The sequence below is a fragment of the Geotrypetes seraphini genome, chromosome 9 (assembly GCF_902459505.1).
Source record: "Geotrypetes seraphini chromosome 9, aGeoSer1.1, whole genome shotgun sequence".
Lineage (NCBI taxonomy): Eukaryota > Metazoa > Chordata > Amphibia > Gymnophiona > Dermophiidae > Geotrypetes > Geotrypetes seraphini.
In genome coordinates, this window is record NC_047092.1 from 120,429,382 (window position 1) to 120,446,852 (window position 17,471).

Here is a 17,471-nt window from a genome sequence, read left to right on the forward strand (position 1 = left end):
CAAAATTTATTGGTGTTGCAAAACAAATCAATGACACAATATCATAAAAATCAGACAGATGCCAACAGGTACAGGACACAAAAAATTGTGCTGTGTATAAAATAACCAGACCCTACACGTCCTGTGTTTCGGCAATGAATTGCCTTTCTCAGGGGAGATTTATTCTGGCACAAATCCCGTTGTCAGAGGACTTGTCCAACAGTGTACCCCATGAAGCTGTCGGCTGCTTCACTTCCAGCCTACTGTGCTAAGGACTCCTGAGGAAGGCAATCCATTGCCGAAACATGGACCATGTAGGATCTGGTTATTTTGTACACAGCCTGGTGAGATGAAAATAAAGGGAATCCTTTTCAGATAATGACCAAAGAACCTCAAGTGTTCACATCCAACTAGAAGTGGAATATATCCAAAACAGAAGGACTTAAAGTAAACTATCACCGGTTCAAAATGTCATATTTCTTTTGCTCTAATGATTTTTAGATAAGCAAATACTAATTAAGTTGGCTAATTTAAATATATCAAAAGATAAATCAGAAAATAAATCAGAAAATAAAGCAAGCTATCAGATATTGCACCTGGGAAAATATGTAACTCCAGATAGACAACGTATGACTTTATAAAGCAAAGAATACTAAGCTTTAATCCAGAGCCCAGGGCAACTAATAGCTGAATATGATGGTAAATACTAGTACTGCCTGATTCACGATTCGAATCGGTTCACCGATTCACTTCAGGTGAATCAATTCGAATCGATTCAAAGCAAACAAAAAAATTGGTTCCTGATTCACCTGCTTAGAGGGCGAGGGGGGAGGGTCAGTCAGAAAGTGCTGCCATCCGGCTTCCCCCCCTGGTGTCCATTTCCACCCCCACCCCCCACCCCCGGCGTTCGGCTTCCCCTCAACCGGTGTCCCTGCACCATTTATCTTTGAGAAGCAGCTTGCAGATAAGATCACGATGCTAGGGATTTTTGTACTGCTTCAGAGCTGTTTCCTCTGCTGCGATCCTGCCTCTGACGTCAGAGGAGGGGCGGGATCGCAGCAGAGGAAACATCTCAGAAGCAATGCAAAGATCGCTAGCATCGCAATCATCTGCAGGCTGCTTCTCAAAGGTAAATGGTGCGGGGAGGCCAGGAGGAAAACGCAGGCCTTCCGAGGGGGGAGGGAAGAACAGTCCTTCGGGGTGGGGGGTGGGACAGGCCTTCAGGGGGAGATGCAGGCCTTCAGGGGGGATGCAGGCCTTCAGAGGGGCAGGCCTTCAAGGGGGACAGGCCTTCCAGTACAACTGGAAAACTTTAACAGGCTAACGGCTGAATTTAAAGCCCCCTGAAAAATAAATAAAGATTTTAGTAAAGATTTTTTGGCAAACATTTTGATAGAAATGCTAAAATTTCAAAATAAAAATTTCAACACAATTTTTAAATCAAAATATTACCCAAATAATTATGACCCCAGTAATTACGAACTACTTTTCAACAGCTCCATACAGCTATAAAAGGTCTCCTAACAAAGATTGGTACACCTAAGCCCGCTAATAAAGAATACTTATACAAATTATTAGTCAGAAAGATCAGGCAAGAAGTATCAAACAAAAGGTACTTACTTGGGCCCTTAACGCTGCCAAAACCAGAACAGCGGGAGACACTGCTACCTCGCAGTGAAGTGAAAAAGTAATGGCGACTTATAGACAGCAACGTCTGAATTTTAAATCCAAGCCGATGCCACGCTGATGTACGACCAACGTAAGGAACGTGGAGAACGTGAAACTGTACTGAACAGCACCTGCTGGACAAATAGCTAATTCGAAGGAGCTTAACAGGGCTGAAACTAAAAACAGTAAAACCCAAGAGGACATTTTGAACCTTCTGTTTTTGATATATTCCACTTCTAGTTGGATGTGAACACTTGAGGTTCTTTGGTCATTATCTGAAAAGGATTCCCTTTATTTTCATCTCACGGGGACGTTGATTAGTCCTAGGACTTTATATTTGGAAGTATTGTATTTTATACACAGCACAATTTTTATGTCCTATAACTGTTGGCATCCATCTGATTTTTATGATATTGTGTTATTAATTTGTTTTGCAACACCAATACATTTTGATATTTTAGAAACAGAAATATAACGGCAGATACTAGTCTGCCCATCCACAGTAACCATTATTTCTTACTTTCTCCGAGAGATCCCACATACCTATCTCCCAGGCCCTCTTGAATTCAAACACAGTCTCTGTTTCCACCACCTCTTTCAGGAGACTGTTCCATGCATCTACCACCATTTCCGTAAAAAAGTATTTCCTCAGATCACTCTGGAGCCTATCACTTCTTAGCTTCATCCTATGCCCTCTCATTGCAGAGTTTCCTTTCAAATGAAAGAGACTCAACTCATGCAAATTTATATTATGTATGTATTTAAATGACTCTATAATATCTCCCCTCTCCTGCCTTTCCTCCAAAGTATACAGATTGAGATCTTTAAGTCTGTCCCCATACTCCTCATCATTTTATTAAAAATGAAAAAGACATTACTTCTTTTAAAAAAATTTTAAAAACTTATCTATTTCAAGACGCATTTGACCTATGACAGATCTATTTTAAATTCTCTTATTCTTCTAATAATTTAGTCAAATTTCTACCTTACCTTACCCCATTTTTACCTAATGTGTTTTCCTTTTTATGTAAATTTTAACAAATATCATAATTGTAACTTTTCCTCTCTTTCCTACTCATTCATGTCTGTCCAAATTGTCTGTCTATTGTCTAGCCCATTGTAATTATATGTATTACCACAATCTGTTGGTTTTCAAACTGTACATCGCTTAGATATTGTAATAAGCGATTGATCAAATGTAATTAAACTTGAAACTTGAAACTTGATCACGAAGACCACCCACCATTTTAGTAACCTTCCTCTGGACCGACTTCATCCTTTTTATATCTGTTTGAAGGTGCGGCCTCCAGAATTGTACACAATATTCTAAATGAGGTCTCACCAGAGTCTTATACAGAGGCATCAATACCTTATTTTTCCTACTGGCTATACCTCTCCCTATGCAACTTAGCATCCTTCTAGCTTTCGCCGTTACCTTTTCAATCTGTTTTGTCAGGACATGGTTCTATTTTTTTTTTCTTCATCTATTGACTCTTGTGCTACCAAGGCTCTTTTGCTGTGGGCAGTAAGTAGACCTGCCATCAGGGCGTAGACCACCCCACAGCATCTTTTGTTTCTTAGAGGTTTGAATAAACATATGGATAAAGGTGAGCTGGTTGATGCAGTGTATCTAGATTTTCAGAAAGTTTTTGACAAAATTCCTCAAGAGAAAATTTAAATCATGGGATAGGAGGCAATGTTCAGTTGTGGATTAGGAATTGGTTATTGGACAAAAAACTGAGGGTAGAGTTAAATGGTCATTTTTCTAAGTGGAGGAGAGTAAATAGTGGAATGCTTCAGGGATTTGTATTGGGACCGGTGGTATTTAACATATTTATAAATGATCTCGAAATTGGAACGACAAGTGAGGTGATTAAATCTACAGATGACACTAAGCTATTCAAAGTTGTCAGAACACCTAAGGACTGTGACAAATTGCAGGAAGATCTTAGGAAATTGGAAGACTGGGCATCCAAATGGCAGATGAAATATATTGTGGACAAATGCAAAGTGATGCACATCAGGAAGAATAATCCAAATCATAGTTACCTGATGCTAGGGTCCACCTTAGGAGTCAGTATCCAAGAAAAAGATCTGGGTGTCATTGTAGACACTATGCTGAAATCTTCTGCCCAGTGTGCGGTTGCAGCTAAAAAAGCAAACAGGATGCTAGGAATTATTAGGAAAGAGATGGTAAATAAGACCAAGAATATTATAATGCCTCTGTATCGCTCCGTGATATGTCCTCACCTTGAGTATTGTACACAGTTTTGGTCGCCGTATCTCAAAAAAGGTATACAGAAGAGCAACCAAAATGATAGTGTTTAACATTAGTTTAAAATATAGCTAGAATAAAGTAGTTTAAAATATGAGTGCGTAAACTCTGGGCTAGCAGCCTGTGACTCTGCTACTTGCCCTTCTTTACTTTGCACCTCTTATACAGGCCCTGGATGAATCCTCAAGACAAAGCTGATGGGTTCCCCATTATCTGAGTACAGTACTTCATGGTAATGTTTGTTAGTTGCTTCATGATGGCCCCCTTATGGGCTTGCAGCAACTCCCTCAGAAGTTCTGTGTTCCTAGTGACAGTTTTCCAGAACTCTGGGACACTGGACTAATCTAATCTAATCTTTAGTCTTATATACCGGGTCATTCCCAAAGAGACTCGATCTGGTTAACAAAACGCAATCTTAAGAACATTGATATAGAGTAATAGAAGATGGAAAGTCAGTAAATATCACCATAAAATTGTCAGCTAGGGAATCAGAAAGATATTTTGTAAACAAATAGGTTTTCAAGGTTTTTCTAAAACAAGTCAATGAAGGGAGAGTTCTAATAACTGAAGGAAGATCATTCCAGATTTTCTCCAAAGTAAATGCCAAAGAATGTGAAGCCTGCCTGAAGTTCGAATCCCTTTAATAGAAGGGAGTAATAATTTGAATTTATGTGTATTCCCTCATAAACTGAAAACGATAAGAATTAAAAGAAAGAGGAAATAATGTCTGTCCTTCTGACCCAGCAGGGCTGATAATTTTCTACCTTCAGAGGATCTCAACACTGAGATGCAAAGCTCAGGGTATTCTGGGACATATAGTTTTCCCCAGTTTGCCTATGCCCCCTCTTGCCAAGAGGTATAACTGCAGCTTCAGTAAGGGAAAACCCCCTGAATCTCTCACATTGCTGATGACAGAAAGTTGTTAAAAGTTGTTAAATTGCAAGAGGATTGTGAAAAATTGCAAGACGACCTTATGAGACTGGGAGACTGGGTATCAAAATGGCAGATAATGTTTAATGTAAGCAAAGGCAAAGTGATCCATGTGGGTAAAAGGAATCCAAACAATAGATACATGATGCAAAGTTCCAAGTTAGGAGTCGCTACTCAGGAAAAGGATCTAGATGTCATCAATGAGGATACGTTGAAACCCTCAGTTCAATGTGCGGCGGCTACTAAAAAAAGCAAATAGAATGTTAGGAATTATCAGGAAAGAATGGAAAACAAAGACAAAAATGTTATAATGCCCTTGTATCGCTCTATGGTATGGCCACAATTTGAATACTGTATGCACTTCTGGTCACCATATCTGAAAAAAGATAAAGTGGAATTAGAAAAGGTATATAGAAGGGCGACAAAAATGATAAAAGTATTAAGACGACTTCCCTATGAGGAAAGGCTAAATTGGCTAGGGTTCTTCATCTTGGCTAAGAGACGACTCAGGAGTGATATCAAGTTTCAAGTTTTTAAAAATTTGATATACCGCTTATAATATTTCTAAGCGGTGTACATATATTAAAAAAGGCTAAAAATATAAAATTGCTTGGGTAATCACAATGACACAAATATATATACATGTACGAAGGGGAAGGCGGGGGAAGAAATACAATATTCTATTGTAAAGAAAGACAATGAAGGGAAAACACAAAAGGGGGGGTTAGAGGTCTATAAAATAATGAGTGGAGTGGAAAGGGTAGATGTATGCAATGAAGCTACAAAGTAGTAGATTTAAAACAAACCGTATTTCTTCATACAACGTGTACTTAAACTCTGGAATTCATTGCCGGAGAATGTAGTGAAATCAGTTAGCTTAGCAGGGTTTAAAAAAGGTTTGGATACTTTCCTAAAAGAGAAGTCCATAGGCCGTTATTGATATGGCTTGGGGAAATTCACTGCTTATTCCTAGGATGAACAGCATGAAATCTGTTTTACTACTTTGGATAGAGTAAGGACCTAGGTTAGCGACTGTTGGAAACAGGATACTGGGCTTGATGGACCTTCAGTCAGTCCCAGTATGGCAATTCTTAGGTTCTTATGGAACTCCTCTTGTATGAGGAAAGGCAACAGAGATTAGGGTTCATCAGCTTGAAAAAGAGGTGGTTAAGGGGGTTGAGGTCTACAAAATCCTGAGTGGTGTAGAACAGGTAAGAGTGAATCGATTTTTCACCCTTTCCAAAACTACTAAAATCAGGAGACACTCAATGAAATTACATGGGGATACTTTTAAAACAAATACGAAGAAATATTTTTTTTACTGAAAGAATAGATAAGCTCTGGAACTCATTGCCAGAGGAAGTGGTTACAACAGTGAGCATGGCTAGATTTAAGAAAGGTTTGGACAAGTTCCTAGAGGAAAGGTCCATAGTCTGCTATTGAGACACAATTGGGGGAAGCCACTGCTTGCCCTGGATCAGTGGCATGGAATATTGCTACTATTTGGGTTTCTGCCAAGTATTGTGACCTGGATGGGCCACTGTTGGAAACAGGAGACTAGGCTAGATGGACCATTTGCCTGACCTGTATGGCTGCTCCTATGTAAGAAAAGATTTTTGCAAAGGATCTTTTCTGTTAGGAGGAGAGAGAGAACTAATATTGTTTGAATAGGTGTTAACTAAAGCATAATGACAGATAAAAGGGAAAATTCAAAGTCAAACTAAATGCGTGGATGAGGAGAAGGTGTGAGGAAGAGGGATTTCTCTTCGTGAGGAACTGGACAACCTTCTGGGGCAAGAACAAGCTCTTCAAGAAAGATGGACTACATCTGAGCACGGCGGGAACTAGACAATTAGCAAATAACATCAGAAGAGCAAGCTTTAAACTAAGTAGAAGGGGAAAGCCGACAGTTGACCTGGTATCGATGGTTTGGAAGACAGTATCCTGAGAGGATACTGAGTGGGAAAAACGCTGGGAAAACACAAATGGCAAACAACAGGAGCTGAAAAAACAAGGTAGATGAACAAAGCGAGAGGAGGTCAGGAGGAACATACTACAAGGGGAAGTCAAAATGGAACTGGACGAAGGGAAGGAACAAGAGGAGGACAATAGGAACATACCACAAGGGGAAGACAAAAGAGACAAAAATCAGGAGTCGGCAGGTCAGGAAGGGGACAGAAAGAAGAATGAAACGCAAGGAAAAATAGCAAGGAAGAGAAAATACCAGGACTTGAACTGCATGTACACTAATGCAAGGAGTCTAAAGAACAAAATGGGGGAATTAGAAGTCATGGCCAAAAATGAGAGCCTAGACATTATAGGGATCACGGAAACATGGTTAAACGAGGAAAACAAATGGGACATAGTACTGCCAGGCAGTGGCGTACCTAGGGTATGTGGCACCCGGGGCCCATCATTTTTTGACAACCCCCCCCCCCCCCATGTAAAAAAATTTTTTTTTTTTTTTTTTTGCAATAACCATGAAATGGAATAAATGGTCAGAATAGAAACAGGCAGTGAAAATTTTCTTTTATTGAACCTCATATATGTAACCATTATTCCAAACATAACATAACATAAATTATGTCTAAATTGTCATGACATTAGAAGTACATATGGAGTAGTTGCAGGTGATGCTTGGGACAGTTCTGATTGTGTTAGTTCGGTTTTATGTGTTTTTTGAATAGAAGGGTTTTTATTTCTTTTTGAAGGTTTTGCAGTCTGTGGTTGATATCAATTGGTTGTAGAGTTGGGGGTCGAGTGTTGCAGCTCGAATGGCTAGGAGGATGTCGAACAGTTTTTTTCTTTTGACGTTTTTGGTTGGAGGGTGTGTGAATGGTGCACAAGTTCTCCTATGTCTGTTTGAAGTGGATTGAATTATTTAGCTGAAGAAATTAGTTACCCCCCATTCCACACACATTAATTCTCTTCCATTTTTGTTCCCATTATAAAAAACACTGATAAGTTCCCAGAAAAAAAATGCATTAAAATAAGAAGTGAAAACAAAGGCCCCTACAGATGAGAACATAACATAAGAATAGCCTAACTGGGTCAGACCAATGGTCCATCATGCCCAGTAGCCCATTCTCATGGTAGCCAATCCAGGACACTAATACCTGGTCAAAACCCAAAGAGTAGCAACATTCCATGCTACCGATCCAGGGCAAGCAGACACTTCCCCCATGTCTTAATAACAGATTATGGACTTTTCCTCCAGGAATTTGTCCAAATCTTTCTTAAAACCAGCTACACTATCTGCTTTTACCATAACTTCTGGCCACTTCATTTTTAAGTTTAGATCTTTCCTTTCAAACAGAGACCTTGCTAGATGTCAAATACAGCACAAGGTAACTTCACATGGACTTAGCTGTGCAGGAAATGTGAATCTCCTCATACACCCACCATATAGTGCAAAAATGTGCAAAGGTCTGTTTTTTTCTTTCGATCACTACATAGCCTAATGCCACACAAGCAGCGCTGTTACAAACATATTCTGTAGGTCAATGCTAAGGATAACAAAGTTTCCTTCCTTGGACCAGAAGGAGATAAACCACTGGAAGAGATCCCAAAACAACACCCAAAGACCCACTCAGTGTGTGAATCAGTTGAGTGGAGTGGACTAACTGGGGGGTGGAAATGGGCCCAGAGTTTGCTCAGCAGAATTTCCCAGACCAACTCTTCCTCTCAACACATTGACACGCTGCCACCATCACCACTAGGAACACCTCACTGGGTAGGCCAGCTATGCTATAAACTTTATAAAACACATTATTATATTTTCTTATAAAGCACATATTTTAACTGACCTCTCTGACATCCTCAGCCTTTCCATTCACAAAAATAGAAGGAAGAAAAGTTCCCATTTCCTGCTGTCTCATGTCCCCGGCCTATACAATATTTTTTTTCTGCAGACCCTTCAAAAGTCTGACCAAATCCTCGTTTCACTTGCATTATAAAGTACTGAGGATGCCATCTCTCCCCAATCCCAGGTCCTAAAGTCTAAGACAGTAGCGCAAACTAATGCTGCCAGATACAGGAAAAAAAAAATTTGATTCGATTCAGCCCTATTGAATTGGTTTTTCAATTCGATTTTCCTGCCCAGTTGGGTGATTTTTTTCAAAACTCCTGGTGGGTTTTATAGCTTTTTCACCCCCTTTGGCTTCTCCTAACCACACTGGCGCTGTGGTGTAAATAAAATAAAGAAACAAAAAGGACTTTTCCTCTTTCTGTTAAATCCTAGCTCACGTTTGCAGTCCAACACCAGCTCTGGCAGGATACACATTTCAAATCTGACATGTTATAATCACAAAACAGAAAATAAAATTAATTTTTCTACCTTTTGTTGTCTGGTTATATTTCAAATCTTGTTGGTCCAAGGCTCTGGTTTTCTTCTGATAACTTGCTTGCCAGGGTCTCCTTCTTTCTGCATGCTAACCATCCATCTGCCAACTCTGTCCTCCCTTTCCATTTCCCTTCCCTTCCCAGGAAGTCTGGTATCTTTCCTTTTTTTCATCTCCCTCCACAGATCCACCTTTTCTTAAATACCCTTTCATCCGGCATCTCTCCCTCCTTCCCCACCATCCCAGAGTCCACCATCTCTCCGTTTCTTTTCCTAATTACCCTCCTATCCAGTATCTCTATCCCTCCTCCACACCATCCCTTGTGTCCAATTTCTCTCCCTTTCTGTTCCTTCCCTCCCTAAATCCCATGGTCCATCATCTCTCTCCCTCTCCTCTATTTTCAGACCCATTATTTCTTTCCCCCCCCCAAAGTTTGGCATATACATGTCTCTTTGAACACCCCCTTCCCTCCATGTACTTCTAAATCATGGTCCCCCCCCAAAGGCCTGTCCCCCCTTAAAGGTCTGCCTGTCCCACCTTGAAGGCCTGCACCCCCCTTGAAGGCCTGTCCCTTCCCCTTGTAGGCCTGTCCCCCCCTTGAAGGCCTGCCTGCCTGTCCCCCCCTTGAAGGTCTGCACCCCCCGAAGGCCTGCACCCCCCCGAAGGCCTGTCCCCCACTTGAAGGCCTGTCCCACCCCCTTGTAGCTTCTCCCCCCCCCCTTGAAGGCCTGCCTGCCTGCCTTTCCCCCCCTTGAAGGCCTGTCCCCCCTTGAAGGCCTGCACCCCCTTGAAGGCCTGCACCACCCCCCTTGAAGGCCTGCACTCCCTTGAAGGTCTGCACCCCCCCCGAAGGCCTGTCCCCCACTTGAAGGCTTGTACCACCCCCTTGTAGCTTCTCCCCCCCTTGTAGGCCTGTCCCCCCCTTGAAGGCCTGCCTGCCTGCCTTTCCCCCCCTTGAAGGCCTGCACCCCCTTGAAGGACTGCACCCCCCCCGAAGGCCTGCACTCCCTTGAAGGTCTGCACCCCCCCCGAAGGCCTGTCCCCCCCTTGAAGGCCTGTCCCCCCCCTTGTAGGCATGTCCCCCCCCTTGTAGGCCTGTCCCCCCCCCTTGTAGGCCTGTCCCCCCCTTGAAGGCCTGCCTGCCTTTCCCCCCTTGAAGGCCTGTTCCCCCCCTTGAAGGCCTGCACCCCCTTGAAGGTCTGCACCCCCCCAAAGGCCTACACCCCCCCCGAAGGCCTGCACCCCCCTGAAGGCCTGCCTGCCCCCCTTGAAGGCCTGCACCCCTTGAAGGTCTGCACCCCCCCAAAGGCCTACACCCCCCCCGAAGGCCTGCACCCCCCTGAAGGCCTGCCTGCCCCCCTTGAAGGCCTGCACCCCTTGAAGGTCTGCACCCCCCCCCGAAGGCCTGTCCCCCCTTGAAGGCCTGCCTGCCTGCCTGTCACCCCCTCCCCCTTGAAAGCCTGCTTGCCTGCCCGCCCGCCCCACCCTGAAGGCCTGATGCCCCGACCCACCCCGAAGGACCGCTCGCCCCCCTGGCCTCCCCGCACCACCTATGAAGCAGCCGCAGCAGGATCGCGAAGTCAGCGTCAGCGATCCCTGCGCTGCTTCCTGCGCCACGGTCCCGCCCCTCCTCTGACGTCAGAGGAGGGGCGGGATCGCGGCGCAGGGATGCTGACACTGACTTCGCGATCCTGCTGCGGGCTGCTTCACAGGTGGTGCAGGAAGGTCAGTGGGGCGAGCGGTCCTTCGGGGGTGGCGGGGGACTGAACGGCAAGGCCGGGAACACCCCCTTAGGGCTGGTACCCGGGGCGGCCCGCCCCCCCCCGCCCCCCCCTAGGTACGCCACTGCTGCCAGGGTACAAGAGACAGGACATATCAGAAAGGAGGAGGAATAGCACTATACATAAGGGGCACCATTCACTCGACCAGAGTGGATGCAGCAGCGACAATTGACCAACTGGAATCACTATGGGTTAAAATACCAGGTAGAAATGAATCCGAGATAAAGATGGGTCTGTACTACCGTCCACCTGGGCAAACTGAAGCAAATGATACAGAAATGGAAGCCGAATTGAGGCGGAAATGCAAGAACGCTAACACCATAGGTATGGGAGATTTCAACTATCCCGGTATAGACTGGAGTCTTGGAATTTCAAAATTTACAAAGGAAACGGAGTTCCTGGAGGCTGTACGGGACTGCTTCATGGAACAACTTGTCAAGGAACCAACGAGAGGGTCAGCGATTCTGGATCCAATGCTCAACGGGCTGAAAGGACCCGCAAAGGGAGTGGAAGTAGTGGGACCATTAGGAAACAGTGATCACAACATGATCCAGTTCAAAATGGAAATAGGATTACCAAAAGGGAAGAGAACCAATGCAACAACGTTTAACTTCAAGAAAGGGAACTATGATGCCATGAGACAAATGGTGAGGAAGAAACTCAGAAACAGCACCAAGAAAGCACAGACTGTGGAGCAAACCTGGTCCTTATTCAAAGACACGGTAAACGAGGCACAAAACCTGTATATACCCAGATTTAGGAAAGGATGCAAAAAGAATCATACAAAAAACCCGGTACGGATAACCAATGAAGTAAAGAAAGTGATAGGAGACAAGAAAAAATCATTTTGGAAGTGGAAGAAGGACAAAACTGATGAAAATTGGAAAGAGCACAGGAAGCAACAAAAAGAATGTCGCCGAGTGGTCAGAAAAGTAAAGAAAGAATACGAGGAGAGACTAGCCAAGGGAGCACAAAATTTAAACCATTTGTCCGATATATGAAAGGAGGAGGTGGGACCTCTGATGAGGGAGACAAGAAGGGAGTGGTGAAGGAGGAAAAAGAGGTGGCTGACAGACTAAACATGTTCTTCTCGTCGGTCTTTACAAGAGAAGACACATCCAACGTGCTGGAACCGGAAAAAATCTTCAACGGGGATCAAGAGGTAAAATGATCATGCATGGAGGTAAACCTCGAAGACGTACTCAAGCAGATAGATTAAAAAATGACAAATCTCCAGGCCCAGACGGAATCCACCTGAGAATACTGAAAGAGCTCAGAGACGAAACAGTGGAGTTACTGCGGCAGATTTGTAATCTATCCTTGAGAACAGGGGTAATCCTGGAGGACTGGAGGATAACAAATGTTACACCTATCTTCAAAAAAGGATCGAGAGGCGACCCAGGAAACTACAGACCGGTGAGCTTAACCTCAGTTCCGGGGAAGATGGCCGAATCATTGATCAAGGAAAGTATCAATGAGCATATAGAAAAAAATAATCTGATGAGAACAAGCCAGCATGGTTTCTGTAAAGGAAGGCAAAACAAACCCTTAAAGAGGGAGAGAGAACAATGACAAAAAAAGAGAGAATCTCCCTACGCCCCAACAGAAACAAAAGGGCGAGGGGGAGAGACAGCCCAAACCGCTCACTATCAAATAAACAGCAATGCAATTAAATTGATAATAGTGAAAGGGAGCCCTCAGTCACACAGTCTGCAATGGGGACAGAGCCCCTAAAGCTCCAGCTGTCACAAATATACACCCAGACAGGGTGTTAACTGAAACATCCCCAGGCTCCCTTTGTGTGAGTTTAGTGAGATACCAATACACAACTAAGTGTTAATGGTGAAAAATAATAACAAATATAACTCACTCATAGAGTTGTTAAAGGCTGTCTCTACCCCCCTTTTGGACGCTGCTTTTTACCCCCTGGATGAGGGGTAGAGACAGCCTTTAACGACTCTATGAGTGAGTTATATTTGTTATTATTTTTCACCGTTAACACTTAGTTGTGTATTGGTTTCTCACTAAACTCACACAAAGGGAGCCTGGGGATGTTTCACAGTTAACACTATGTGCACGAGTTCAAAAGTTTATTTGTTACTTAGCACTTATTATTAATCCAATTTTATGTGCTTTTTTTATGCATTTTATTCATATGCTATACTTCTATGCTTTATATATATGCTTTTATCATACATTTTATTAATTTATATACAGTATTAGATATGATCAAAAATTCTCATTTTAATAGATGTACTAAAAAGCATTTATCATATGCACTCTAGTCTACTATGTTGTTTGGGGACCAGAGTGAACAAGATAAGTACTGTACTTTTTTAGTTGATTAAAAGTGATCAAATGCGGAAAGCACATCTGATGACCTATTAAAAGAGCTTATGCTAAAGCTATAGAGGGTTTTTATTGCCTCACTTCTATCCATATCTAAGGCATTTTAATAGACAGCTTAGGATGTAAGCAAAGATGGAGCAGGTATCATCATGTGATATCCTTTGGAAAGAGGGTGGTTAGGGATACTCCTCAGAAGGACCTTAGTGACCTTGAAGTTGTATAAAGGAAGATCCTTGTTCTTCAAGTACTCTGGGCCATTTCCTCTGAGGGCCTTGAAGATTAGACAGAGTTTAAAAGTGACTGACATGCAGCCGGCACCATTTTTGTAGGCAGCTCCCAATTTAGGCACTGTTTACAGAATCCTGCCCAGAGTGTAAATCTTTGTTCTGGCATTGGCCATGTTTCCCAACCACTAAAGTTGATGCTGAAACTCAGTTCTGCCCATCCTGATCTGTGTTGCCATATGTAGGACATAGACTGTAGAAATCTGCATGCCATTGTATTTTTTTTTTAAATCTTTTATGATATATTTGAGCATGATTCTTGTATATTAAACTTTTACTTCTACTTATTTGGAACTGCCTTTGAGACTAATTAATTAATTTTGATTCTGATTTTGAATTAATTGTAATTTGTATTTTTTCTGGGAAACCATTTGACGAATATTGTAATTTGCTTTATGTCCAGCTTTTTCTTATTGCCTCGAACTGAAGGTTTGGTAGTATATAAAAATAAAATTATTATTATTCATTGCTGGAGTTGCCGACAAAGTACCACAGCTACTCATCATAACACAATAGCCCCCATAAGGTTAATTTAGGATCCTATCTTCTTTCTATTTAAGGTTCCTCTGTGTTTAAATAGTTACTATGTTACTACTGTATATTAAATCTAGAACACTGACCCATATCTATAATTGTAGATGGTTTGGTTTTATTTGTTTACAAATCACCATAAATTATTTTGCTTTATAGGTGGCTACTTACTGTTCTTGGTATTATAGAAAGTAAAATTTCTAGAGTTTGGTGGAGGATCTTCTTCTTCATCTGTCTCTTCCAGGGCACGGCCTCCCACAACCACCAACACCTCCTGTAGCTTTTGAGGTTGGACAGATAGTGTCCTCAGGACAACTGACTCATTGACCTAGGATGAAAATATAGTTAACTATTTGGAACCACAGATGTTTGCTAGCATCTCTCCCTTTTTTTGGATATATTAAAACTTGTAACTTCTATTTTCATTACCTTTTACAAAGGTGTGTTAGGGCCTTAAATTGCGGAATAGCGTGTGCTAGCCGCTACCGCCTCTCTTGAGCAGGCAGTAGTTTTTATGGGTAGTGCGTGCTAATTCGGTGCATGTGCTAAAAACGCTAGAGCACCTTTGTAAAAGGAGCCCATAATGATGGCCATTTGTCTATTGCTTGAAAGTCCATGAGTACTTTTCACCCACTGGCTTTGCTTCAAATGATAGTACTCTATATGTATATCCTCATTTCAAAAAGTATCTAAGGAAAACATACCCATAAACACTTATACCTCTGTTTTCTAGGGGCATTTTGTTTTTTACTAAAATATCATGTACTTTTGCAATCTCCTTCCAACCTTCACCCCCCCCCAAAAAAAAAAGTCTATGCTAATTTAGGTTCAATAGTGGGTTGTTTTGAAGTCTATAGCAGTGTTCTTCAACCTTTTTACACCCGTGGACCGGCAGAAAAAAAAGAATTATTTTGTGGACCGGCAAACTACTAGGACTAAAATTTAAAAACCCCGTTTCTGCCCCATCTCCGCGAGCTCGGTCCCCACAAATCATCTGATCCCATCCACACAAGCCTCAGTTATGATTTTATATTGAATGTATTTTATTAAAGTATAAAAAGAAACAATATTCTGTACAATTGTCATTTTATAAATACAAATAATTCAGAGCAAGGATCAACAAAACCCCTGTCTCCCCTCCCCTTCACATATATCCCCTCTACTATCAAGAAAACTGAACAAGCCAAATTATTACAGAATGCTACACAGAAATATCATGCTAACAGAATACTGCAGTCACACATGACAGGAATAGTTTTAGGGGAGTGCAACTAGGGCAATGACAGGAATAGTTTTAGGGGAGTGCAACTAGGGCAACTGCCCCCTGGTCAGAGAGCGCCCTAAGCCAGCTGGAAGCTAAAGAAGCACTGCCTGGGTTTTGCAGTCCCCAGTTATGTCTAACACCAGCTCTAGCAGGATATATATTCAAATCTGATATATTCTAATCACAAAATAGAAATAAAATTATTTTTTTCTACCTTTTGTCGTCTCTGGTTTCTGCTTTCAATCTTCTTTTCACTCTCTTCCTTCCACCGTCTGCCCACTCTGTCTCTTCAATCCAGCATCTGTCCCTTCCATCCACTGTCTGACCTCTCCCCCTTCCATATGGTATCTGTCTTCTTTCTATGCCCCTCTCCCCTTTTCATCCAGCTTGTGCCCCCTCTCTCCTTTTTACATGATTCATTCCAGCTTCACTGATCTCTTCATTTTTATTTCTCCTACACCAGATCTATCATCGTTGTCCCTCTCTGCTTATTTTTCTGCTGACCCCTTCCTATCATCAATCTCTCTACTTTCTCATGCCTGTGTCTCCCCTTCCCCTCCTCTAATCTCTCTGCCAGCTGTTTCCTTCCTTTTTTCATTCTCCCTTCCCTCCTCCTCCTGTCCAGCAGTAACTCTCTTCCCTTCCTCCCCTCCCAGCAGCATCTCTCCTTCTCCCTCTCCAGTAGCAGCTGTCCCTTTTTTTCCCTTGCCCAGCAGCTTCCCAGATTCATTCCCTCCTCCCCTCCCAGCAGCATCTCTCCTTCTCCCTCTCCAGTAGCAGCTGTCCCTTTTTTTCCTTGCCCAGCAGCTTCCCAGATTCATTTCCCTCCTCCCCTCCCAGCAGCATCTCTCCTTCTCCCTCTCCAGTAGCAGCTGTCCCTTTTTTCCCTTGCCCAGCAGCTTCCCAGATTCATTTCCCTCCTCCCCTCCCAGAAGCATCTCTCTTTCTCCCTCTCCAGTAGCAGCTGTCCCTTTTTTTCCCTTGCCCAGCAGCTTCCCAGACTCTGATAGTGGTTTTCTCCCTTCCCAGCAGCTCTTCTTACTTCCCAGTTCAGCGATTCAGGAAGGCAGCCTCGGGTCCTTTGTGAGGTCGCGCCGCCTCTGAGGAAAGAGGAAGTTGCATCATCAGAGGCAGCCGCGACTCAGCAAAAGCCCCGAGGCTGCCTTCGTGAATTGCTGCGCTGGGAAGTAAAGGAGAGCTGCAGAGAGGGGAGAAAGCCACTGTTGGAGGCTCCCCAAGATCTCTCCGGCCCAGCGCAGACTTCAGATGTTGATCTTGCCGGCCCTGTGCGGACCGGCAAAAATTTCCTGCGGACCGACACCGGTCCGCGGACCGGCGGTTGAAGAACTGTGGTCTATAGCATCTGCTGAAATTGCACAGCCTATCTAAACATTTAGACTAGAGAATGACATAGAGACAAATTTTTCCCTATCCTCACGGGAAATCATTTTCCCATCCTGCCCCTGTGAGTTCTTTTCTTGTCACTGCTCCATTCCTACAAGCTCTGTCCTCATCTGCACAAGCCTCAAACACTTTAAAATCATAAGTATTTGAGGCTTGTGTAGTTAAAGCAGAGCTTACAGGAATAGGACAGGGACAGCGATAAAACTCGCGGGAATGAGGCAGGGAAATTGAGTTCCAATGGGGACAGGGAAAAATTTTTCCCCATGTCATTCTCTAATCTAGATCCCACAACCTTATATCTATATTCCTATTTACCCTGTATATTGAAATATCTGAGACCATTTATCCTGAAGCTGAAGTTAAACTTTCATCCGTGGTACAACTGGATGATTGGGTCCATATGTTCATTCTTCAGCTTTAGGGTCGTACTCATCCTTGGTAAGTAATGTGTGAAGCTGAGTGATTCTCCTGCTGAGCCAAGTACAAAATAATTCTCTTATACTATCTCATATTGCCTGAAGAAAGAAAATGGAGAATCAACAGAAGATAGAGAGGTCAAGGACAGCAATTGTCGTGGGGGACTCCATCATCAGACAAGTCGACAGCCACATAGCAGGAGGAAGACTGGATCGACTGCCTACCAGGATCCAAGATTGAAGACATTGT

At 43.0% G+C, this 17,471-nt stretch overlaps 1 protein-coding gene across 2 annotated transcripts in view; it reads right to left on the minus strand.

Moving 5' to 3' along the window:
• The window catches only part of KLHL30 (kelch like family member 30), a 71,436-nt gene that overhangs the window by 42,091 nt on the left and 11,874 nt on the right, over positions 1–17,471 (minus strand). For both annotated transcript variants that reach the window (XM_033959204.1, XM_033959203.1), the window contains exon 3: positions 14,309–14,465. In XM_033959204.1, coding sequence (XP_033815095.1) covers positions 14,309–14,465 — 157 coding nt within the window. The remainder of the gene's footprint in view (positions 1–14,308; positions 14,466–17,471) is intronic.